The sequence below is a fragment of the Rhodamnia argentea genome, chromosome 11 (genome assembly GCF_020921035.1).
Source record: "Rhodamnia argentea isolate NSW1041297 chromosome 11, ASM2092103v1, whole genome shotgun sequence".
Taxonomy (NCBI): Eukaryota; Viridiplantae; Streptophyta; class Magnoliopsida; order Myrtales; family Myrtaceae; genus Rhodamnia; species Rhodamnia argentea.
In genome coordinates this window covers 12,488,507-12,515,718 of record NC_063160.1, presented here as the reverse complement: position 1 = coordinate 12,515,718, position 27,212 = coordinate 12,488,507, and the positions used below count along the sequence as shown (strand labels likewise).

Here is a 27,212-nt window from a genome sequence, read left to right as displayed (position 1 = left end):
ATGAAAGAAGGATCTGGCCTGAATTCAGGCACGTCCCGCCAAAAAATTTGCAAAAATGCTTACCCGGTATTCACATGACATCAAATGTTTGATGTTCATATGCTTTTAAGGATGGGAGAACAGCTCAAGGCCGAAATAAGAAGATGAACAAATAGCAATAAAAATCCAACCTATTCAAATGAGAAAAAAAAAATCTCAAATTACCAAAAGATTTTAAATTAAAAAACTGAAAAATAAATATGAAAAGTAAAAACAAGATAAGAAACGATTAAAGTCACTCGAGCCATTCATATGTAAAGCTTCATTCAATTCCATTTTCCACCAGAACATAAACTTGTTCCCATTCTCCCAAGATCTGATGATCACATTGAAGGGAGAAAGACAGAGCGTCGTCCAATGATCCCTTTCATGGGGCCAAAATTCCATCATAAGGAAACTCATTTTAGGACTTCCAGTATCAGTTGAAACAATGTGACAAGATTTGATGCTCCATGTACAGAATTTCGAGCACAAGACACATTAAATGAGAACCAAACCATAAACTTTCGACGACTCTGACAACTCCAAATTGCGTGAAAGAATAAATGATATTGTTATTTGAATGAACAAACAGAAGCAAAGAACCAAGTGGACATCATTCAGAAGACGAATCATCGATCAAGCCAGGGCGAGCCTCTTAACGACTGCAGCCATGTACTTGCCCTGATGCTCCGCAAGCGCCAACTCCACATCGGTCGCCTCTCTCGAGCCATCGCCTGCAAAAACTCCAGCACCATATGGGGAGCCCCCGCGAATTTCGTCCATTTTGAACATACCGGCACCAAAGGTGTATCCAATCGGAACAAATAGCATCCCATGGTGAGCCAACTGGGTGATTGCGGTCCAACTGCATCGAATCAAGTACAGAGCACCATCAAGAAAGACACGAGGTAAACTATTGTTAAATCCCGTGCTTGTTAATCACATGAAAGATCAATGTTTTTTTTTTTTTTCTGTTTTTTTACTTGAGTGGAAATCGGAACATCAAACATGCATCAGCAGCTACTGAAGGACGCATGTCCACGACAATTTTTAAACAATTGCAGTACCATAAGTGGAAGAGGTTTAGAGCCATCACGAGCAGAAAGACAACTAAAATGACAGGCCAGTTCTAACAGCAAGTGACTAGACAGAGTGCATACTTTTCTCCAGTGAGCTGAATCCAACACATTAGATGCACCAAAAACTGTATCCATTACTTATGCAGGTAAGACTAGGATTAAATATCGGAAATATGCATTGGAAAGCGACAAATAGTAATAAAATGAGCTCCAAAGCTGCATCATCAGTGATGATTAGATGCCCAGAAAAATGAAGTTTGACCAAGTCACAATCACCTTAACTAACACAAAAAACTCCAGAATCAGTCACTTTCAGCAACGAAACTACTTTTCTTTTTTGCCATGAAGGGAACCTGTGCTGTCCTGACTTGTGCCAGTTGCAGCTGGTAAACCCCTCTCGGGGTGCTAGGAGCAGCCCGTCCTTAGCACTGGGTAAAGTTCGAGGACTCACACCACATGGGTGGGAGCGAAGCAGCACCACCAACTGCGCTGCACCCCATGAGCCAACAACCAGACAACTTAATTTCAATCGACTTGTGCTATATGTTCGTTCTTTTCTTTCCACAAACTGTTCAACTTCTCCTCAAAATTTATAGAAGTATAAACCACACATGACCTTGCATCGAAGCAAGCAGATTACAGTAATATAAATCCAATCGACAGTAGTATAAGTTGATGTATCTCTGTTGCTTAAACTGCCATAGAATGCACGGGGACAAAAATTTTGCTAATTTGGTACCATTGACCACGAGGTGTTTTTTTTTTTTTTTTGGTAAAGGATCATTGACCATGAGGTTCATCCCTGTAGAAGTCAAGAGTGTGATTAGAATTAAATAACCTCGTCACATTTAAGAGATGAAACCTTAAATAATAAGACTCAATATAAGACCATAAGATGTCTCAGATGGGAAATTGAATCTGCAAAGTCAAGTATCCTCAAAGTTAAGCTGAAATCTAATGTGCCAAGCAAGCAGAAGCATAAAGCCGAAGGGAAAAAATTCATTCATGATACTCAAGAGAAAGTACATCTTAGAAGATAAAACTGTGCTGGAGAAAAGGAAAAGGTGTTACTTGCACGCTCAGAATAGAATCCTAAAACGAAGTTGAACACAAAATCAAGCTTGTCCTTACCACTTCTAATAAGGAGCCAAAACTTTCCATTCTATTTATAGGGTTAGGCTACAAGCTATGTCACTGCCATCGAGAAAGTCTACAAGAACCCACATGTTTTCACAAGCATCTTGTAGTCATCAACCGAACTTAGCAATTGGCATCAAAAACTTGATCGCCCATACCATACCAATGTCAATATGTTTGATTACCACAGCATAGGAGTAACACCAGTATCCTTGAACTTAGAACTGATATAACCAAACAAGTGTTGATAAGCAGAGCAATATAACCAAACAAAACAGAATGAGAATCACTTTGAAATGCAATCCCATTGCAACTGGACTACAGATTGACATCAAGACAACAGCACATATAATCCAATATACTAGAAATTAGACTGCCAAATCCTATATTCGCAGCTAATGGCGAGCAAATTATCGCCTTGCCTCTGATCATAACAAAGCGTTCGAATTGCCATATCACCTACCTTCCGCATATAATTCCAGTAGTGAAAACTATTCAAACACAAACAAATTTCCACAAAAGATTTGCATCATCTCAAACACGAAAGAAGCACCCAAAACATTGGACATTCAAAATCAACCACAGAACTTCTCTAGTGGAGCAAGAAAGATAACCAAAATCGGAAATTCACACTTACGCGGTCGTCTCCTGCCCGCCTCCCTGAGTCCCGGTGCTCACGAAGAAACCGCCCGGCTTGCCTGCGAGCCTCTGCTCCTGCCACAGCTGCCCAGTAGCGTCGAAGAAGGCCTTCATCTGCGCCGCCATGCACCCGTACCGCGTCGGGAACCCAAACAGCACCGCGTCCGCCTCCACCAGCTCCGCCGCCGCGATCACGGGGACCGACTCGTCCTTCGGCGGCGCCTTCATCTTCTCCAGCACCTCCGGCGACAGCGTCTCCGGCACCCGGTACAGGACCCCCTCCGCTCCGTCCACCCCGTCGACCCCCTTCTTCATCCTCTTCGCCAGCGCCTCCACATGGCCGTACATTGAGTAGAACACGATGAAGATCCTCAACTTCGTCACCCCCGGAGCGGCCTTCGGCTCTGCCTCCAGGGCTTGGTCCTCGACCGGTATCGGAGCCGCGTCCCGTTCGCCGTCTGCGGCGGCGGCCGCGACGCCGGAGAGCTTCTTCTTGCTCGGAACACAACCGCCGCCTTTACCCATGGTCCCGAACCCCCACTGAAATCCGCTCAAACACAAGCACAACACGAGAACAGGAATTCTGGGTCGGTGCAACGAGTGACAAAAGGCAACGAAGATCGAATTTTTCTCTCCTTCCTCGTCTGCCACTTGCGGATTTTGACTTAGAAGCTCAACGATCCTGGGTCCATTTCCCTTCAAATTCTCGGCTAGAGATTGGAGTCCAAAGAGAGAGAACGAGTGCCGGTCAGTGGTCCCAGCCTCGACGACGTCGTTTGCAGCACCATCTCGTCACGATGGGATGTGCATATATAAAGCAAAGGTCTGGCAAATCGGCAATCATTCAATAAATAACTATTTTCGATAATTCTAGATAGATATCATTGGATTTTGTGGTACAAATTCATTGTATGCAAACGATCAGAAGAATCGAGTGCGATTTTTGTTGCCTTATGAACTGTCTAGAAAGAATGGAGAGACCAAATTTTGGTGTAATGTATAACGACATTTTTAATACCTTTTTTGGAGTTATTTCCATAATTAGGAGACATTTTTCATATATCTTTTAGCCGACAGATTTTTTTTTTTTATCAAAAGAATAATTAGTTGCTTTACATTTTTAGCTATTTTCTTTTCCTTAATTTGACAGATTTGGGAGGATTTCTGAATTCTGACCATGTTTAACTTCTTTCTTGTCCTTCGTAATCTAATTCAATTTGGTTGACCGGCATTCGTGGCAATTTCAGCATTTTTAGCAAACCCTTTCCTAGATTCCACTAATCACTTTTTTCACCACCCCTTATCTATAGCCGATAGTAAATTTACCATAAGTGGCCCGTGTTATGCGCACTTCAATAAGAGTTGCATGAAAATGGTACTGAGCTGTATTGAATGCTAATAGAATAGAAAGTCTTATTAATCTACATAGGACCGCTCACGATGGCGTGTTTGAATTTATTAGGGCATATTGTGTGAACGCCCTTTGCACTTTCACTAGTTCATGAATTGACCCTAGCACTTTGAATTTTGTAAAACTAACCTTTTGGACAATCCAAATTTCGTGAAAATAGCCGCTTTGGTGAAATCAATTGACTTGCAATCGCCTGACTATGTGATGTTATTAATTCCTAGTTAATATCATTGGATTTTGCCCCTTGGATGAGTACAAATTCATTGCCTCGGATTCAAAAAATCTGAAAGATCGAATGTGATTTGTATTGCCTTATAAATTGTCTAGAAAGCATGGAGAATAATCAGCCAAGTTGGTATGATGTATAACATTTTTAATACTCTTTGTAGAGTTATTTCCATAGTTAGGAGACGCCTTAAATTTTCAAATCTAACCGATATCTTTTATTACCGTAAAGGTAATTAGTTAATTTCATAGCTATCGTCTTTTCCTTAATTTGACAGATTTGGTAGGATTTCTGACCATGTTTAACTTCTCTCTTACTTCTTCGTAATCTAATTCAATTAGTTTACTAGCATTTTTGGCATTTTCAGCGGGAAAAGTATACTAGAAGTGCCATAACTTTCGTACGACATTCACTTAAGTGCCATAACTTTCAAAACGTTCACTTAAGTGCCATAACTTTCAAAAATCGTTCACTTAAGTGCCATGTCGACGTGGCAACCGGAAAGGTGACGTGGCATGCCGAAAAAGTTACTGCAGCACGCCGAAAAAGTTGCTGTAGACGCCGGAAAAGCGATGTGGCACGCCGAAAAAGTTACTATAGCACTCAAGTGAACGATTTTGCTCCGACGTAGCACTCAAGTGAACGATTTTTGAAAATTATGACATTAAAGTGAACGTTTTGAAAGTTATGGCACTCAAATGAACGTCGTACACAAGTTATGGCACTTCTAGTGTAATTTTCCCCATTTTCAGCATACCCTTTCCCGAATTCCACTAATCACTTTTTTCACCACTCCTAATCTTTTATTCGGGCATATTGCGTGGACATCCCTTGCACTTCACCAATTTATGAATTGGCCCAAGCACTTTGAATTTTGCAAAATTAAACCTTTTGCATAATTCGAATTTCGTAAAATAAAAAACCATTTTATAATATGTGATGCCGTCCGCCCAAGTCCCAACTACCTCATAAAAGCTTGTGCATGGGACAAGCTTCGTCAACCCAGTGAAAATGGCGGGCTTGGACCGAGAAGCCTCGCACTACAAAAAAAAAAAAAAAACCGGATTTAGCCGCGACAAACTTGCGACGAAAAAAATTCGTCACAAATTCTGACGAAAATAGCTACAAAACTAACATTCGTCGCTATTTGCAATGACATTATCGACGACACAATTTGTCTCTAATTAGTGATGAATATAGCAACGGAAACACATTTCATCACTAATTGGCGACAAAAATAGCCACGAAACAGTTTTCGTCGTTAATTTGCAACGAAAATAACTACCAAACAATATTTCGTCGCTAATTTCTGACGAAAATGGCCACAAAAAAGTTCGTCGCATACTAGTGACGAAAACGGCCATGAAAAGGTCATTCGTCGCTATATCCTTTGCGACGAAAATCTTCTTCGTCGCCAATTAGCGACGAAGGGAAACGTTTCGTCACTAATTAGTGACAAAACTCTTTTTTTGTAGCAAATTCTTTTTTAAAAAGTTACTGACGAAATTCAAATTTTGATCGCAAAATCAGCACTATGAATAAGAATAACAAAGAAAAAATTAACATTAGCGACGAATAACTATTTGCATCGCTAATTTAGTGACGAAACGCATGATTCGTCACTAAGACGATATAAATAAAATGAAAACTTAATTAGCGACAAAAAGTGTTTTTTGTCGCTAACCTCCTATTGCACAATTTGCCACCAAAACAAACTTTCATCGCAAATTTGTTGATACTCATTTAGCAACGAAAATCTATTTTGTAGCTACTTAGCAACAAATATATATATTTTCATCACTAATTAGCTATGAAATGTTGTTTTCGTCACTAATTGGCTACAGAAAAGTTATTTTGGTCGCTAATTAGCGAGAAAACCATCATTCGTCATACATTAGCAACGAAAACAGCCATGAAAAGGTCATTCGTCGCTATATCATTTGTGACGAAAATATTATTCGTTGCTAATTAGTGACGAAGGGAAATGTTTCGTCGCTAATTAGTGACAAAACTCTTTTTTTGTCGCAAATTCATTTTTAAATAGTTGCTGACGAAATTCAAATTTTCATCCCAATAATCCGCACTATGAATAAAAATTACAAAGAAAAAATTAACATTAGAGACGAATGACTATTTGCATCGCTAATTAAGCGAAGAAACAAATGATTCATCACTAAAACGATATAAATAAAAATGAAAAAATAATTAGCGACGAAAAGTATTTGTTGTCGCTAACCTCCTATTAAGCAATTTCCTATGAAAATCAAATTTCGTCGCAAATTTGTTGATACGCATTTAGCAACGAAAATCAATTTCGTCGCTAATTAGCTACGAACCAAATATTTCATCGCTAGTTGGCAATGAAATATTGTTTTCGTAGCTAATTAGCAATGGAAAATATCTTTTGGTTGCTAATTAGCGAGAAAATCATAATTCGCCGCTAATTAGTGACAAAAAAGTAAGTTCATTGCTAATTAGAGACGGAAACAAACTATTCGTCGCTAATTAGCTACGAAATATTGTTTGCGTCGCTAATTAGCAATGGAAAAGTTATTTTGGTCGCTAATTAGCAACAAAACCATAATTCATCGCTAATTTGTGACAAAAACTAGGTTCGTTGCTAATTAGCGACGTAAACAACTATTTGTCGCTAATTAGCTACGAAAAGAGCATTTGGTAGCTAATTTCGTCGCTAATTAGCGACGAATACTTTTTTTCTATCGCTAATTAGCAACGAACATATTTCATCGCTAAAATTTGTCGCTAAAGTCCACCGACAGTTTTTTGTCACTAACTTCAAATTTCGTCGCTAATTTCGTGGCTGAGTAAAATGTCGCCTTTTAAAATCACATTACCTTCTCTCTCCGCACTCTTCTCTTTCGCCCGCTCTCTTCTCTCTTCTCTCTTCTCTTTTGCCTTTTGTCTTCTCTTCTTTCTATTCTTATTTGTTTCTTATGGTAATCATAGAATAACTTGTTGCTTATTTCACCATTTTCTTTCATTAATTGCCACAAGCTTCATGAATATTAAGTATTTTTTTTTTTTAGGTACGTGTCCATTTGAAGGTCTCGCAATCCAAGTGAACCTTGGAATTTTTATCAGATACTTGGGTAAGTCTTCTTGACATTGTAACTTTTTTTTTTTTATTTTCAAAGTAAAGTTGAGCTCATGGATTGAAATAAGTTATGGTGTCTGTGTAAAAAATGTAGTAATGCAAAATTCTCCATAATGTTTTGCGATATTTTTCTGCTGGATTGTTCATATGGGGTTGTAGTGAATTTCGTCGGTAGTTGGCCACAAAAGCGATTCCTAGGAAAAAAATGCCGTCGAAATTGGCGATGAACATGATGTTTCGTCACTAATTAGCGATGAAAAGTAGGTTCGTTGCTAATTTACGATGAAAGTAGATTCATCGATAGTTGGCCACGAAAGCGAACTTACCAAAAAATGCCGTCCGACTTAGCAACGAACATGATTTTCGTCACTAATTAGCGACGAAATAGGGGTTCGTAGCTAATTAGCAATGAAAATGAGATTTCGTCGCTAATTAGAAACTTAGCGACAAAAAGCCATTGTCGCCGCTAATTAGGTACTTAGCGACGCACTTCCTATTAGCAACAAAATAAAGGTTCCTCGCAAAATTAGCAATGGCTTTAAAGTATCATCGCTAAATTCATCACAAAAAATTTCGTTCCTAAATTCCTGTCTTGTGGTAATCATAGAATAAATTCTTGTTTATTTCACCATTTTGTTCTATCAATTGCCATAAGCTGCATGAATGTTAAATAATTTTTCTTGTTTTTTAGGTATATGTCCATTTGAAGGTCTCGCAATCCAAGTGAACATTACAATTCTCATCAAGTTGACCACTTTCTACTATAAAGATTTCAGTCAAATACTTGGGTAAGTCTTTTTGACATGGTATTTTTTTTTCACTTTTTTCAATTTCAAAGTAATTGTTTCGTCATAGACAGAATTTTAATTTTTACGATTTTATGGTTTTAATTAAGAATATTAAATAGTAAATATGATATTTTTAATATTTTATGAGATTTTTTAATATTTATACGGGCACAATGCAAAGAGAGAGGGCTTGGATATATAATAAGAACTTACCTAGACGTCGAGGATTGACCGATGAGTTTCGTATTGGGTTGGAATAGTTTTTGGACTTTGCTAGTAGTAAATTTGAGTTCATGGATGGAAATAAGTTAAGGTGTCCGTGTAAAAAGTGCAGTAATAGTAAATTTCATATGTATGACAAAGTTAGAGAGTATCTTTATAGATTTGGGTTCACTCCGAACTATTATAATTGGAATTGCCATGATGAACCATTTATATTTGATGAAGAATATCGAAGAAGTAACCAATTTTCAATTAGTGAAGAATGTAGTTATTATAACCAATTGAACCCATACCAAAAGATGGTGATTGATGCAGCTAGTCAGAATTTTGTTTTAGAATCGAACCATGCAAGTACTGATTTTGCTCCTACATTTGAACAAGTGGGCACTAGCTATGAATCACAACTGGAAGAGGCGGGAGTAATGGGTTTTGATGAGAATGTGTTTAATGAAACTTCTACTTCTAATCGGTTTTGGGAAGTGTTGAAAGCAACAGATGAACCTTTATGGGCGAGTTGTGACAACTACACTAAGTTATCGGTGACAACAAAACTGTTAAATATCAAGGCATAGCATAATGTGTCTAAGAATTGTTTCAACTTTTTTGTTAAAGTAATGCGTGAAGCAATGCCTCGCAATAACATCATGCCAAGTGATTTTTACGACATGAAGAAGCTAGTGGACAACTTAGGTCTTCCAGTTGTAAGGATTGATGTATGTAGTAGGGGTTGTATGTTATATTGGGAGGATGATGAAAATGCAGAATCTTGCAAATTTTGTAGCCAACCAAAGTACAAGATTAGCGGGAGGCGGGGCCGTAATCAGAAGCGTAGACTATGTAAGAAAATGCTTTATCCGCCCTTAATCCCCATATTACAAAGGCTTTATACGTTTCAAGCTACTTCAGAACACATGACTTGGCATGCAAATCATGGAATAGAAGAGGGCCTAATGTGTCATCCTTCGGATGCAGAAGCATGGAAACATTTTGATGAAACATACCCCGAGTTTGCAATGGAGCCTTAAAACATCAGGTTAGGTCTCTCATCTGATGGATTTGCCCCATTTGGGAAATCATGAAAAAGTTATTCATGTTGGCCAGTTATCTTAACTCCATACAATCTTCCACCTGGTATGTACATGAATGCACCTTATATGTTTTTGACATTGATTATGTCCGACCCGCAAAATCCAAAAAAGTTGATAGATGTTTATATGTTACCATTGATTGCGGAGTTACGACAGCTATGGGATGAAGGTGTTCTTACGTATGATGTTTCTGTTGATCAAACATTTGTAATGAAGGCTGCTCTTCTTTGGACGATAAATGACTTTCCAGCTTATGGAATATTATCCGGATGGAGTACAACTGGGATATTAGGATATCCGATATGTATTGAGAGATCAAAGTCATTCAGATTAAAACATGGTAAGAATGCCAGCTATTTTGACTGTCATAGATAATTTTTGCCAATAAATCATACATTCGGAAGGAATAAAAAAGAGTTCATTAAGAATAGGATTGAAAGAACACCCCCACCATGAAGGTTGACCGATGATCAAATTTGGGAGCGAGTGCATCACTTTCCCACTGTTGTTAAAAACCCCCCACGCCATGACTAATGGATACGAAAGCACACATAAGTAGACTAAACGCAGTATATTTTGGGTTCTACCATGTTGGAAGACGCATCTTATTCATCATAATCTTGATATTATACACATAGAAAAGAATGTTTTCGACAATATCATAAATACTATGATGGATGTCACTGGAAAAATAAAAGACAACTTGAATACAAGAAAAGATATGAGAGATATTTGTGATCGACCAGTGTTACATGTTGATGCAAGTAGCGGGGGACCAAAACCAAAAGCAGTTTACACATTTGACGGGGAGCAGAGACGGGTTATTTGTCAATGGTTGAAATCAGTGCGATTTCCCGATGGATACGCTTCGAACCTCGAGAGATGTGTTGATTTGAATGAATGCAAGTTAATAGGTTTGAAGAGCCATGATTGTCACATATTTATGGAAAGACTAATTCTAATAGCTTTTAAGGAACTTCTACCAAACTTTGTATGGGGCGCCATCACAGAGTTAAGTAATTTCTTTCATGATATTTGCTCAATAGTATTAAAAGCATCACACATGGAGAAACTAAAGAGAAATATTCCAATCATTCTTTGCAACTTAAAAATGATATTTCCTCCATCGTTCTTTGATTCAATGGAGCATATTTTAGTTCACTTGCCTTATGAGGCCAAAGTTGCTGGTCCCGTCCAATTTATTTGGATGTATCCATTTGAGAGGTAAAATATTTTTTAATAAATTTGAATTACTTTATTACTTATTATGTTCTGATAAACTTCTTCCTATTGCAACTAGGTTCCTATATCATTTGAAGAAAAAAGTGAAGAACAAGGCATGTGTTGAAGCTTCAATTTGTAATGCATATATTGTGGAAGAAGTGACGAAATTTGCATCATACTATTTTGAGCAAGACATGCAGTGCAAGAGGCGGAGAGCAGGAAGAAATGATGAGGGCCCTATTGATACCAATTGTAAATCATTCTCTATTTTCAATTATCTTGGTCGACTAAGTGGTGCATGTAAGTTTCGTCACTTAACGGACGAAGAATGGCGGGCCGCCCATACGTATATTATGCTGAACTGTTTAGAAGTGGAGCTATACTTCGAGTAAGTATACTTTTGGAAATACATTTATTGTGTGTCAAACATTTGCTAATATATAAAATGTATTTGTAGGATTTTTCAAACTTCAATGTGTGGACTACCACCAAATGAGTTTGACCGTTTATGCGATGAAGAATTTGCAGCATGGTTCAAAACATATGTAAGTTGCCTATGGACGAAAAACAAGTTATTAATATTTTATAAATCATTAATTAAAAAAATATTATTGACTTTGCTTGTTTGACTTTAGGTTCACAATAATCATGATCAAGTTGAAGAGCAAGGATTGCTATATCATCTGTCATGGGGTCCACAATCAAGAGTACGAACTTGGCCAGCATATTTCATAAACGAGTATAATTTTCACACTCAAGAGTACGGAATGAGAAAAGCCACAATGAATAGTGGTGTGTGTGTTCGGTCATCTAATGGAGGCAGTACAAAAGACGATTTTTATGGTTTGTTGGATGAAATCATAGAGATAGAGTACCTTGGACCATTAATGCGGGTCGTGTTATTTAAGTGCATATGGTTCGACTTCGTCAAAGGAATGAAAGTGCATATAAAGTTTAATTTGGTTGAAGTAAATCACAAGAAAAGGTATATGAAATATGAACCATTTATCTTGGTACAACAAGCAATTCAAGTATATTATGCATCATATCCTAGTTTGAAACGTGACAAAGCTGATTGGTGGGATGTATGTAAAACCAAAGCACGAAGAAAAATCGAGGAACTTTGGAAGGATACAGCCTATCAACAAGAGGAAGTTTGTAACATGGTTGAAACCGAGGAATATAACATTCCAACTTTATGAGATCCATGCGGAGCAGTTATAGATGTGGATCCAATTGAAATTTGGAAATCAAATGTAGAAGGTGTTGAAGAATCCGATTTTGAGACGGATGATGAAGATGATGCTCATGAAGAAGATGATGATGAAGATCAAGATCAAGATGACGACGAATGTGAAGATGAAGATGATGAGGAAGATGAAGATTAGGATTTTTAAGACTTTTTACTAATTATGTGTTGTTATTATTATTATTGTGACGTATGTTATTGTTGTTCACATTATTACTATTATTATTACTATTTTCATTATCATAATTATTGTTATTATTATGGTTGTTATTGATTATTATTATTGTTGTTATTATTAATGTAATAGGGCGTCCGAAAAGTTTCGTTGCTAAATGGCGACAAACCGGACAATTTAATTGTCATTATGCTTATTATTGTTATTATTGTTGTTGTTTTCGATTATTATATATGGCTAGCTATGTTTTTATTTTATTTTTTATTTTTCACGAAAAGTTCGTTGCTAATTAGACTATTCGTTGCTAATTAGCAACAGAAAAAATTCGTTGCAAAAATCGTCGCTAATTAGCGACAACACAACGACTTCTCTAATCAGCAATAGAGAAAGATCGTTGTTAATTTCCTTCGTCACAAAATTAACAGTGAAATTAGCAACATTTTTTTTAAATTTTCTATAGAGTAGGTCATCGCTAAATTCGTTGCTAATTTCATCGCTAATTAGCTATGATATGTTGTTTTCATCGCAAAATTTCTATTCTTCAAAAATAGAGAATTTTGACATGTTAGGACACGTTGTATATTATATATATTTATATATACATAATAAATTATTATTTTTATATTTTCAATAATAATAACACTGTAAAATCAAAATAGGCCTTTGTTTTTGTTGGTCTTACCTACAATTGATCCGAACAATGGAAACTACAAGCAAGCGAAGGATTTTTTGAGTGCGGGCCAAGTTCCATCACACGTGTGGGCTCAAGGTCTAATTTGAGATGACGACTCTGTGCTCAACAACTATTCACAAATTGAAGCCCTATTCATGGTGAGAGATTTAGGTCAAGTCCTTAGCAAATAAAAATATGATCTGCTTGCTGCCACCACCATCCTCTCCAACACACACACACAAAATGCAAGGCAATTCCAATGTTTCTTCTCATCCCTAAAGGAACACGGCTACGTCCGCTACGCCAAGATCGCCACGGCCGACGGATTCTGCGATGTCGACCTCATACTTGTCAAGGCAACCACTCGGCACGTGCTTTCTTAAAAAATAGGAAATTCCTACACGTTGGGACACATTGTTTATTAAATATATATTTTTATGATTTCACAAATAAATAAATAATAATAAAGAGCTTAGAATGAATTTACACTACAAATTATGATCAATCATTTCATGACAAATCTCATTTCCCATCAAAATAGAAATTAATAAAATAATAATAATAAATACACTAAAAGAAGCCAAAGACACCACCCATACTTTTCTTTTTTTTTTCTCAAAAAAATAAAATAACAATGAGAAAAAATCACTTGTTCAGAGTTTGAACTTTAGACCTAATTCCATCAAGTTCGGGGCGCAAAGATGATGTCCTCGGCCTCCCCCCTTACTTTTCCTTTTTTTAATTTTTAAGAAAAGAATAAAACAAAAATTAAAAAACCTCCCAAAACCCTAATCGACCTCTACTTTTCTTTTCCGCCCCGGCCCCCGCCCCCTACCCCCACCCCCTTACTTTTCATTCCAGCACAGCTCATGATGGTTCTCCAAAGAGCTTCAATCTCCTACACAACTCTCTCTTCAACCTCGCTGCCAAGCAGACTGATCCCAACTGCTCACCCACTTGCTGCACAATCGCCCCCACATTGAGACTCGAGCTCCCCGCCATGTCCGCCATCCTCCTCGGCAAGCTCCTCTCCCGAAACGGCTTTTACAGCTACCCCCGCCTCACCCCATAGACCCAGTCCTCCCTCAAGTGCATGATCCTCACCTCGATTTAGCGCTAGAAGGCCAAAACAATCACTGGACCCGGTCCTCCCTCAAGTCCGTGGAAGCGTCCCGCCGAATTCCTCTCCCTTCAACGCGGCACCCTCAACCGCCATGAGAGGTAGAAAATTAGGTCAGAAAAATTTGTGTCTTTTCAATTTTGACTTGCCTCGGTCTCAAACACGCGAGTCCGAGCCGTGTCTATTCAGTTGACCGAGTGTCGAAGCTCGGAGAAAGGTTGATTGCGTGTCCCACCGTATCCGGCACGTGTTGGACTTTGACATGTGTCCGACACGCGAAAATTCTCCCGAGAGGCGTATCCGTGTAACATCGGAACCACGAGTCTCGCCTCTACAGAGAATGATCCATGGATGTTGATTTTAAGAGCATAATTGGTTGAGCCCTTGCAGATCCGAGGTGAGGAACCCTTATCGGTGTGCTGTCCGAAGAAGAAGCCCTAGCAAACGTGTGACACAGACCTCCATCTCTAGATCTCGTCGCCACAAACAACAGCTTGCTGTCGGTCTTTTGGCTCGCTCTCGTTCTCTCTTTCGCTCTTGTCGTCGACTCGCTCTCGGTCTCTCTCTGTCTATTTCCTATGAGCTCGCTCTCGAACTCTCACGATCTGATCTCTCTCTCTCTCTCTTTGCCTTTCTTGTTTGCTTACAATTCAAAATTGGAGTCGCATTTCTCTATGATTCAAGGCCCTAGATTAGTGTTGTGTGTGTAATGAGAATTAACCAGTGTCTTCCTCTTGAGTTCTCTATGATTTGTGCACCTACGGAAAACTTTGATTTTTCTTTGATTTGTCGAAGTTTTAATTAGAATTTTTATATGGAAACCTCTTCAGTCTTCTATGAGTTTTAATTTGCAAAAATCACTTGAGTCCTCTAAGCGTTTTAATTTGCATAACCGTGATTTCTTGATGCTTTATCTTAGGTAGGAATCGTAAATCGCTTGCCAATTCCATCAAAATCGGATAAAGGAAGAGTCATTCTCCTTGAAGGTCGTACTTGCTTAGTTCAATGCTTAATGAGTTCCTTTGGTTGGGCTTATGCTGCAACATCTTTTTTTATTGTTAATGGGTACATGAATTTATCCATCACGACTTGGTTATCTAGTTCCCTCTGCGAGATTATCTTATCTAGTTCCCAATACTTTGTGGTTGAGATACTTATTGTCAATGGGTACATGCATGAGTTCCTTTGGTTGAGCTTATCTAGTTCCCTCTACAAGCTTCAAATTGATACTTATGCACCTTTTCGGACTGTTGATGAGATAGAGCTATCGCTTGTCTCCGGTTCGATCCCTTGTTTTCTTGATGTTTTACTTTGTATAATTGTCTCATATTTACATATTTCTCATTGTGGTTGATGCAGAGAGTTATTAATGTTCAGTATTCCATTCTAGAAAATGTTCAAATATTGCTCGAGTGTCGGCGTCTGATCTGTACAATATTTGTTACAAACCTTGTAGAGGTAATAAATGGAAAGGTTAATGTATCGGCCATTGTCTGGTAAATTTCAATTCATTGTGAAACATTTCAATCCTTTGGTGGGCTAGAATTTTCTTACTCTGTAGTCCTCCCCCGTACCTCGTCCTCCTCCTTTTTGGTCATATCTTTTGAAGTGAAAAGTACATATATATTTCTACTATGTTAATTGTGTGGCTCGGTGTTTAGTTTAATACTTGATATGTACGTGGTGAAGGGAAAAATGCTACGTGTGATCGATCTGGACATGAGTTGCTATCAAATGACAATTAATCGGTGTTCGATGTAACTTTTTATGGCATTTGACATAGGAGTTGCCCATTAACCGTGGTTAAGAAACTGAAATAAAAGGGTAGTTATTCTAGCCTACTGCTTCTCTTTTGATTATCTTCCACTTGATGTTGATACTTGTGAAACTACACTGAGCGGGGCATGAGGTGGTGTTCCCTCCATGCATTAGATGCTTATTAGATCTATGTATTTTTCAATCTAGGAGACATAGCTAAAGCGGAGCAACAATTTCATAAGAGGCGATAGCAAGTTTCTTTGATTCTCTCAAGTTTATCTCTTGCTCTCTAATCCGAAAATGGTAAGCTTCATGATATGTGTCCCTAATACAGGTTCTTATTTTTACTAATATTTATCTAACCTTCCTACTCGTCGGTATCATAGATGCGGAGGTCATATGTGTGGTGTAGTTTCACAAAAAAGACTAGCCCCTTCCCCTTCCTCATCCTCGTCCCTTTCATCTTCCCCTTCCCTTTCATATCACCCTCGGCCACTACATGCTGATGGACAACATGGACACATTGGTCCTTCCTTCAACCCTCAAGAACATTTTAGGAGACAACTTGGACACATCCGATACTTCGGTTCCATCCGCATCGGTTCTACCTTTAGTGGAACAATTGAATGATGAGGGAAACATAGCTGAAGAAGATAGCCGGTTCATGATATGCCCATATGGAGATTCGTAAGTACTTCATTTTTTTTTAAGTAAATGTAATATTTAGGGTATCCCTTTGTTTGGGTTTTAGATATGATTGTCCCTATTTGAAAATTCACAGAAGCTACGTACGTTGTGTGGGAACTTAATAAAATGGTGAATAACTATTGGAGGGGGCCTTGGATTAGCTACAGTGGCACTCCAAAACAAGTAAAGGATTTGTGGTGGAGCGAGTTCAAGGTAAGTTTTGTCCTTCTATTGTCTCACAAACTAATTTTGGCATAAATAAAGTCAGTTATTTTTCTATTGATTACAACGAAAGTTCGGGTGGGATGAATCGGAAGAGGATGAAATTAGAAGAATTTTTAAGAAGAAAGTTGGTGATCATATACGCAATGCGATGAATAAAGAAAAGAGAAAAAATGTGAAGCCAGATTTTATTATCGTTGTCGATTTGATTGAAATAAAGAGAATTTGGGAGAGTGAAAAAAATAAGCAAAGGAGTGAACAAAATGCCAAGAATTGGGCTTCTACTTCTAGTGAAGGGTTTACGACATATGCTGGGGGCTCTATCAACATTGGGGAGCACAGAAAAAGAATGATAAGTCTGTTAAACATGTTGTTTGTTAATTTAATTCAATTACTCATTTTTGTTTCAATTTTGTAGGCACATGAATTGGGGACGGAACCAACGTATGCAGCTACGTTTGAACGGACATTTCAAAAGAAAGATAAAACATGGATTGGCGACCAAGCAAAATCTGTTAAGGTATGTAAGGTTATACTTTTGACTTTATGAAAACAAGAATGAAAACCATGAATGCTTCCACTGTTTATGCTAGTTATATATATGAAGTTATGTTATTTTGATATCTATTTTGTTGATGTAGGAAAAATATGATGAGCTTTTAATGAGTACAGCTAATGGCGGTGATGGTGGGGTTGTGTCAGAGCCAGCGGCTGACAATATGGCATTATGGGTGGAGGCATCGGGTGGAATGAAAAGAGGAAAAATATTTGGCATGGGATCCTTATCAAGGGTATACACATCAAAGGCAGCTGGAAGTTCATCCTCCAATCTGGTTGTTTCAAGGAGGACACGACTTGAGGAGGAAATGACCTAATTGAGACATTTACTTGTACAAAAGGATGAAGAAATAAAAGTGGTCAAAGAACAAATGTCACGAAAGGATGAGCAAATCAGATAGGTCAATGAGCGACATAAATCTCTGGAGACTCAACACAAATCTCTGGAGATTCAAATGCAATTGGTCTTGCGACACCTCAACCTAAATCAAGATCAATTTCCTCTTGTGCCTCCCACTCATGAAATAGGTGTTGGGCATAATGATGGGCGACACAATGGGATGAGGTTACTGTTATTGATGATGATCTTGTCAATAGTTTAATTGACCCCGATTTGGGCTAATTGGCAGTACACACATGAGGTATTGCCTCTTATGAATTTTATCCATTTAGCTACATAAGTAGAAAATTGATTTTTTTATGGACTTCTAAATGATGCTTTGGCCATAGAGGGACAAGTGAAAGAGGAGCAAGTGGTTCTCTTCACTTAGAGACTTGACTAGAAAATTGAAGGTATCCAATTTGTTGAGATGTGATTGTAGGTAGCAAAACTATGGTTCTATTGCATTGAGAAAGTCAATTTGGCATATTTTGAAAAAGAGCGAATTTCACTTTATGAGGAAGCTTCATCGTACAGAAAGTGCCTTGAAGAAATGAAAGTCGTCGATTGGGCTTCTCTTTTGCCTGTCCTTTCCGTCGCATACAATATGCTTTTTTTTGCAGTGTAATTTGCCTATTAGGACCACTGGGCTTCTCTTTTGCCTGTCCTTTGGCCTAAAATTGTGCTTGCATGCGCATTGAATCTGGAAGTTTGAGCTATCTAGCTTGTCTAGTATTTGCTAGAATGGGCAAAAAACCACATCTTTCGATCGCAGGAAAGGATTTGAAAAAGAGAAACCGAAATGGAACGCTATTTTCAGTGTTGAGCGTAGCACCATCTGTCCTGTTTGTGTCTATGTAATCTGATCTTACATATCTATTTGTTCAAGATTCTCTGGATTTGCTGACATATATGCCTAGTTTCTTCCCATCAGTTTCCCAATTACCCATTAATTGATTATACATGTCGTTAAATGAAAATTAATGCAATTCTCTCTGCTTGAATTTATCCTACCTATTCGTTGATTATACATATCATCAAATGAAAATTACTGCAATTCTCTTTGCTTGAACTTGTCCCAATTAACCAATGAATGATTGAAGGAAATGCCTATCAGAAAGCTATCACATCAAGCTCTATAGTTTACCGTGAATAGGATATCTTCTTTCAGTTGAATGTCTCGAACTGCAATCAAGCTATGTCTACTGTAACATCTTTATTTTTTGCGAACTGTATTATCTGGTGGAAATATGATGCAAGTTTATCATATATTTTGAAGAGAAGGCTTTAATTACATGGAAATTCTTAATGTTGTTCTTAGTTTTATAGGCCTTAATTCTCCTGCCAAAGATTATAGCATACCGGGAGATAAAACAAGCAAAATCTTTTCGACCATCGATGCTATAGCAAATCTTATTTTTGCATATAATACAGGAATGCTTCTAGAGATTTAGGTACTCTTTCAAGTTGAATCATTGACCTTTAAAGAGAAAAAACAAGTTTACAGAACAAGCATGGCAACCATCTTTGCTCACTGGAGTTTAGAGGAAGTACTCGTACCAATAGAGTTGATTATTGTACTTGGGAATGACCTCTATGACTCTTCTGATCAATTTAGATGGAACACAATCTGATTGTATTATAGTTAGCTATGTCTCCATGTAAGAACACCAAACGGCCATTCAATGGCAATTCTCCATTGTCATGAACATTGCTGAAATTTTTGTTCATCATCTGCTAGATGGAGAGATGCTGCTTAAATTTTCTTCTATCATCAAATCTACAATATACATATGTGCCTCAATGACCGTTGTTTTGTGTATCTGACAAGCAACGATGAGAGAACCTACTGTAAAGAACATGTTGAAAGCTCTCTACTTTCAGTTCACCGTCAGGATGCTTATCGATGTATGCGGTCACGTTCGTCGGATATTGGGCCTATGGGTCCTCCACCTCGTCCTATTTACTCAATAGCACCAGAGGTCCAGTTCGGGTGAAGGCATTATACAACATTTCTGCCTTGCTGCAAACGGTCATTTCGTTGTATGTATCTCGTCTCACCCTCCTCAGTTTTGTTTCATCATCTCCATAGTCACATTGCGCCTATCCTTGTGTTTTAGCAAAGTTACATTCACACTCTTCAATTTTCTCCATATTTAGTCTAGCTCTGACCCTTTTCATCGTCCTTTGTCTTCTGCAGATTTTTACTAGTCCAATGTACGAGTACATGGACACCACTTTGGCATCACCAGGAGCGCTTTGAAAGTCAAGAACTTGTCATTTAGGATTCTGGTGAGAGGCAGATATCTCGCCATTAACACGCTGGTCTCAGTCAATCCCTTGCAGATGATTACAATTACAAGCCCCATTCAAATGTTAAGGAACAATTTGGTAAAGGTGGGAGACCCATCTTTTTATGTGATATTAGCCATTGTTGACTTGTTGTGAGTTTTATGCTTTCCTTCTTAATGTCATCACATATAGGTGGCTGTGTGGATGGGTATAGTTTAGGACATTCTCTAATCTTTTGCTAAATCTGTGGGAAAAAGAGAGAATGGTAGATGAATGTATTTTGTTTGCATATTATTATAATATTTAGATCTTCCTTTATCAATGTTCAATACAAATTCTAGTAAGTAATTTTGTTTTTAATTAGATTTAAAATTGAAAATTAAAATAAATTATTTTATTGTACGATCACAAATTGTAAAATTTCATTGCAAAATTCATCTCACACCTGGTCGTCCTAAAATTCATCGCTGAACAATATTCGTCGTGAAGTTCATCACTAAATTTATCTTTGAGCAATGCTCGTGGCAAAAAAAAAAAAAATTCGTAGCTAAATTTTCTAACATTGAATTGTCACTATTTTCATCGCAAATCAGCGACGAAATCAACTATTCATCGCCACACAAAATCAACTTGCTAAATCTCACAGAAAATTTGCGACGAAATTCAAATTTTTCATCACAAAATTTTGTGACCGAAATTTAACTTTGCCTAAATTTAGCGATGAACTAAAGTATTCGTCGCACAAATTAGCAATGAAATAAGCTTTTTGTCGCCAAAATAAGCCACAAATCATGATTTGTCATCACTAACATTAGCAACAAACTAAACTATTTGTCGCTAAATATAGCGACAAAACAAATTCAACAATATAGCGCTGAACGATGTTTATCCCAATTGTTCGTCGCAAAATGTAGCAACGAATAGCAATTGTGGCAAATTAGCGACGAAACTCAATTTTTTCGTCGCTAAATTTTGAGACCCATATCGAATTTTGCTGAAATTTAGCTACGAAAAATGTATTTTGTCACTAAAATTAGCTACAAAAAATTCATTTCATCGCTAAAATTAGTGACGGATTTAATTATCATCGCTAAAATTAGCGACGAATTTCAATTGTAGTCGCTAATGGTAGCGACGAAATAAATTTTGCGTTGCTAAATTTAGCAACGAATATTGGTCGTCGCAATTTAGCGACAAAATTGGCGTTTTGTCGCTAAATTTAACAACGACTACAGTTCATCGCAAATTAGCGACGAAAATTCAAAATTTTCGCCGCTAAATTTTACGACGTTGAATTAGCCACGAATTTTTTTTTGTCGCAAAATTCGTGGAAAAAATAATTAGCAATGAATTTTGCCGAAATTTTCGTCGCAAATTCGATCGTTGAAACCGTGTTTTTTTGTAGTGTTGAGAGATTGTCATAAGACACCTCCATCGTAAAACTTGTGTGGTTCTCTGCCACGAACTCACAGGCCTTGTGGTCGGTTTCTCCTTTACGATGAGTATCGTCACGGCGAAGCTGTGTCACATTTTCTCCCAAACTGAGCCTCCGCCGTTCCTTGCTTTGGAGAGCCTCGAGTGATATTTGTGTGGGCTCACATTGTTGATGAAGCTCGACGAGTCGTCGCAAATGGACGCATGGCGAAGTTCTGGATCAGTAACTGGGCGGACACTGCCTCTTTCGATCCGGAACTTCAAAACTCAATTGCTGGTTATGGCGAGATTGATCAATGGGATCTCCATTCACTGGCAAATTGCTTGCCTCGTGACTTTGTTGGGGAGATCTTCTGCCCATACCTCTTGTGGAGAATTCGAGTAATGAGTGGGGTTATAACAGTTGGGGGGATCTTATATGAAAAAGACGTTCATATCCAGTTTATCTCAGGCAAATTGGGAACCCCCGGAAGCAACCACCGTATTCGTAGCTTTCTCCGTCTGGCTTCTCATCAAAAGTGAAGGAAACAAATTCCCGTAAACATACTCACGGACTATAGCAGAATTAACTTGCCCAAGATCGAACTTTAATCATTGATCGTAAATGAGTACATCACATGAAAGATGTACTGTAATTTCTACAAATTAAATGCTCTAATGCAGTCTTAAGAGATTCTTTTGTCCGTTTGAAGATCAGGAAAGTTCATTGTCATTTTTCCTTGGTTTCTCTTCTTTGTTCTGTACAACGTAAGAGAAAACTGACAATCAAAAAAAGGAAGAGACGTCCCTTAAAAATGTGACTTTATCACATTTGAAATCAGTAACTGCCTTTGGTAGTTATCCAATATGGTAAAGGATTGTGTTGCTCCATATGGGCGGATCACGGTACTCCCATACACCCTTAAAATCCAACATTTTCCACTCGCCCATGAAGGGTTAAACACAATTCTCTCTTCTCTGCAAAATTCATATCAACAAATGATCCATGCAATCAGCACACTACGAGAGCTCATTGCCATATGTCCGTTGGAAGTGTATAGTAGCTCAAATTGTACACATCAACTCGCAGTAGATCTAGTATGCAATACCCTAGATCAATCAGTCACATTTACATCATATCTCTTTTGATCTCTTTAAGCATTTCGTATACATTGTATTCACAATCATGATTAAACTCAAATAATCATAATTGATCGACCTATGAACACAAAGATAGAATGTGACATCAAAACAAATTGATCTTACTCTTCCCTTAAACCTCTCAATCTCAATTTAGCTCATTTTTCTAGAAATGTCACATTAGATATAATTAATTTCATGATCATAGGCAACACTTTAAGATAGCGAACACTAAATAAAAATCATGAGAGTAAGTGAGAGTCGCAAGAGAACAAATTTGAGGAAGTTTTGTCCTCAAGAGTCCCACACGGTTTGAAAGTTGAGATCAAAACTCCCGCCAACTCTTATTGGTCATCTCATGCATACGTAGTATGAAATACGTATTATGATATTCTCTCTTTTTCCATGGAATGTATGTCTTTCTATTTAATACCGCATAGATGATAGTTCGGACATACTCAATGTCCAACTTGAGTTCACAAATATAATCTCTTTGAAAGAATCAATTAGAACTTACATCTGGTATTAAAGATAGATAAAGTGAAATATATAGGGTATTTTACTTTTGGATATAATATATATTGTGACCTCATCATAACACTTTGTTAATGTGACATCTATACTTTAAGTTTGAACTCTCAAGTATCATCTAGATAATGCGTTAATCACTTATCTGCCCGACATATTTTCTCAGCATAATGCACCTAGCATTAATATGCCTAAATATCGAATAAACTCAAGAATTAATAATAATGGAACATACCATTAATTATGAACTTTGGGAAAAACAAATATCCAGTACTTCAACTTCTACGCAGTCCTAGAGATTTCAATATTTTGTTAACATATACTAAGGAAAATATCTCTAGAAATTGACTTTATCATAGGATCTGCTAATATTCTATGCGTAAATATGTATTGTACGTTCACAGCTTTTTGTACAATCATGTCTTTCATAAAATCATGCTTTGTGTCTATATGTTTAGTCTTGCAGTAGATCCTTAGTGTAAACTCTTACTGCTTATCTATCACAATTAACCAATAATTGAATATGCAGCATCCTTAGCAACCTCAATGATCCAAACATCTCTTAAGCCAAACACCCTCTTGTATTGTTGTTGATAACATCACTAGATCGGCTTCCATCGTGGATAAGACTATACACGTTTGCTTCTTACTACTCTATGATATGGCGCTATTATTAAGTAAGAACGCAAATCTAGAGATATAAGTTCTCTAATCTAAACCTCCTTCTTAGTCAACATCAGTATAGCCTTCAAAGTATAGATCTCTATCTAAATTACTCAATGAATAATTAGCGGTACCATTCGGATACCTCGGAATTCTATTGATGACAGTCTAAAGTGCTTGACCTAGATTGAATTGGTATCTACTTACCATTCCAACTACATAACAAATATCAGGTTTGTACACATATAGCGTATATTAAGCTTTCACAGCACTAGTAAATGGAACATTTTCCATTTCTTCATTTGTTTGTGGAGTCTCAAGACACATTTGGCGGTTTAGACCTTTACCTCTTACACTAGGAGAATTTTTGGATTTCGTCAAGCCCCGATCCTCAAGCATGCAGAAACCCTACCAAACACCTCGGGTTATTAATAGAAACGTCCCAAGCACGTTATCGACCCATTCATTTTATCTTTTAATTAAGCGCATGCGGAAACGATCTACTTCCCAAGACAATATTAAAAACAACAAGGATAGTCAGAAGGCAACTAACAACCAACAAATAGCAAAGCTCATTTTATTTATATATTGTTAACCCTGGGAAGCGAACATCTACAAGTCCTATCTTAAGGCCACTTCCTTTGATCAACAAAAAGATATCGGGTCGGGGTTGAGGTTAACACTACTCCCAAAAACTACTCCAAAAAGGGTTCCACCTCCACGTCCACTCAAAGCCGGTAGCCAGCCGGGATCTTAGGGTTCTCATCTGGGTCGGACTTCGGATCCTCCACTTCCCCATACGATGTGTCAATATCCATCGGATCCCAGTGCTGGATCTTTGGGTTCACAGATGGTGGTCCATCAAAATCGCGAATCGGCCTGAAGAGGAGCTTGCTATGACGAATAAACCATGCCTTAAAGCGGTGAAATACCAGATACCCCAACCCTTCCTTAACCCGGAGCGTTGTCGCACGGTGCTCCCAAGCGCGGTCCCCCTTGGGATTGGATGAGACGTGACGTATGGGTCTCGCTCAAGCGTACCTTAAACCATACCGGTCTAGTCTCCATCTCTAGGGTCCTGAAAATATTTAACAACAATGAGGGAGATATAAAATCTCTGCGAGTCAACGTCCTAAGCTCGAGTAGGGTGTTGATTCACTCGGGGTGGCCTAAATATATAGGTTGATGTCGATAACAAATCAATAAAGTGCGACTCTCATAACGCTCTACCTACAACATGACCACGCATTTGACTCAACCAATCAACCATCAATCACATGCACATTTACCCCGCCTTGGCGCACACACACAGCTCAATGTTCAGCATAGCATTTAACAACACATAAATCAAGGTACACAACCAGAACACCCAACACAGATTCGTATGCATAATGCATCACACGTGTCCCGATTATTAATGGCTACTCGGCCACAACACACTAAGTAGTTGGTGCTCTTCTGGCATGATCGGATGTCTTCCTACTCTGTTGGGTACGGCAACCAATAGTCCCCTTGGATACCCCCATAACAAACATATCAAGCATTTTTGTAAGGAGCATTGATCCGCAACTTGCCGCGACCGGTATCCGACTAGCCCAGTGACTCGGATTGCCGCACATTCGATAAGTCGTGTGATTCCGATCGGCAAGGCATGAATATATCAGGCGTCGTCTCCTAGATACCCCCAGTCCACGGTAACTATCATATGATCATACAAGCACACCGCATAATCATGCCGGTTCATATCTTTGCAATTTGCCCAATGAAAATATGGTCGTGCTCTCGGCTTCAACTGATTGTAACTTTTCATGCTTGGACATGCAATAAAAAATTCACACATGGTCACAAGAATATACGTTTTACGTCGAACTTGGTATTCCAATATAGATAATTATTTACCATAGGAATATATAATCATGGCACAAAACGATCACTAAATCATCACCAAATAATTATTTAATAAAAATAATTATTTAACCCGACCATGGTTAATTAGCCCAACCATGATTAAAATAATTCAACTATGGTTAATTAACCCGACTACGGTTAATTAACGCAATGACAATTAATAAAAGTAACTATAGCTAAATTAAAGTAACTATGGTTAATCTAATCTAATTATTATTAATATAAAATAACCATGATTAAACTAAAGTAACTATGGTTACTCTAACCCAACCAGGGTTTATCTAACCAAATCCTAGTCAATTAGCCTAATCGGACCATAATTAATCTAACCCAACCACCATTAACATAAATTAATCTAACCCTAAACTTTACTAACAGCCTAACAAAAGATTAGGGGGTAATTCACAACTTAACGACCAGCGACGATGGCGGCACGGGTGGCTCGGCCTGAGTGGCGAATCTCGAGGGTTGACCGTGGGTATCTCGGTCAAGGGCTCGGGTTGGCACGACAGGCGGCGGCTGTGGGTGGCACACGGCGACAGCAAGATCGCAGATGAGGGTTCACAAGCGATGGTTCGTGGACAGAAGTATAGCGACGACCGGGGCAGCAGCTCATGACGATGATGATCACGAATGGATTAGCTCGGGGGAACGGTGGCACGCGGGTGGGTGGTTGGACGGTGGGTCATGGGTGGCTCTCGGTGGACGACCGACGACGAAGATAGTGTGGCATGGGGCAGCGGCAAGGGAGCTCGGGTGGCCGGCGAAACCTAGGTGGGGCGATTATGGAGGTTTAAGGGGGAGGCTGGTGGTGGTGACCGAGCAAAATGGGGAAAGTGAGAGTGAGAGGTGGTCGGCTATGGAGGAGAGAGAGAGAGAGAGAGAGAGAGAGAGAGAGAGATGTGAGGTGATGGGTGGGTTCACAAGGGTCAAATCAACTCATGACACATTTATGACTTTTGTCTCATATGAATAATGCTAGGGGTATTTTGGTAATTTTGCTAACAGGGGGTAGATTAGTCATTTGGCACTAATAATTGAGGGTATTTTGGTAATTTCACAACTAGGGTTCGGTCAGAACTAGGTTCGGGTGTGAGTAGTCTCGATGTTTCGATATAATCGCTTGATTATTCTGACTTGATTTTCCCTTGTCTGTCACCTCAAGATCATCTAATATCCATTCAAAACAAATAAATCAACGTCCAACCATTGTCCCTTAATCTTCGAAAATCCAATATCATTTACCAGACTGGAATTCGTGATTAAAATCCATCGAATTCAGTTATCTTACAACGTCGAAATTTTGAGACGTCACAAGTTTACTATCTTACATATGAAATCATTCAAGGACTTTATCAATATAAGTCTCTTGTGAAAGAGATCACAATCTCTTTGAAAAATATCTTGAAAGCTTAACTTCAAGAATATATGTAGATTTACTTATATCTTTTATCTCAAAATTGGAACATAACCAATTCTTGATCGTATTAACAATCT

General features: G+C 38.2%; 1 protein-coding gene across 2 annotated transcripts; it reads right to left on the bottom strand.

The window, feature by feature from the left end:
- Positions 1–392: 392 nt before the first annotated feature.
- LOC115736473 (probable NAD(P)H dehydrogenase (quinone) FQR1-like 2) lies at positions 393–26,603 on the bottom strand. 2 transcript variants are annotated; one of them, XM_048272704.1, is made up of 3 exons: positions 26,580–26,603; positions 2,875–3,602; positions 393–886 (listed from the first exon to the last, which is right to left on the bottom strand). In XM_048272704.1, the coding sequence occupies exons 2-3, from the start codon at positions 3,399–3,401 to the stop codon at positions 658–660; spliced, it is 756 nt and encodes a 251-aa protein (XP_048128661.1). In that variant the 5' UTR covers positions 3,402–3,602; positions 26,580–26,603; the 3' UTR covers positions 393–657. The 2 variants fall into 2 exon arrangements, with proteins under 2 accessions (XP_048128661.1, XP_030524049.1); XM_030668189.2 differs by lacking the exon at positions 26,580–26,603 and having other exon boundaries at positions 2,875–3,658.
- Between the last annotated feature and the right edge of the window lie 609 nt (positions 26,604–27,212).

Bases quoted from the DNA above. Each gene is read 5' to 3' on its own strand.
- LOC115736473 (XM_048272704.1), bottom strand. From the start codon at position 3,401: ATGGGTAAAGGCGGCGGTTGTGTTCCGAGCAAGAAGAAGCTCTCCGGC. The intron at 887-2,874 runs GTAAGTGTGAAT...GATTCGATGCAG, and splicing joins GGCGGGCAGGAGACGACCGC to TTGGACCGCAATCACCCAGT.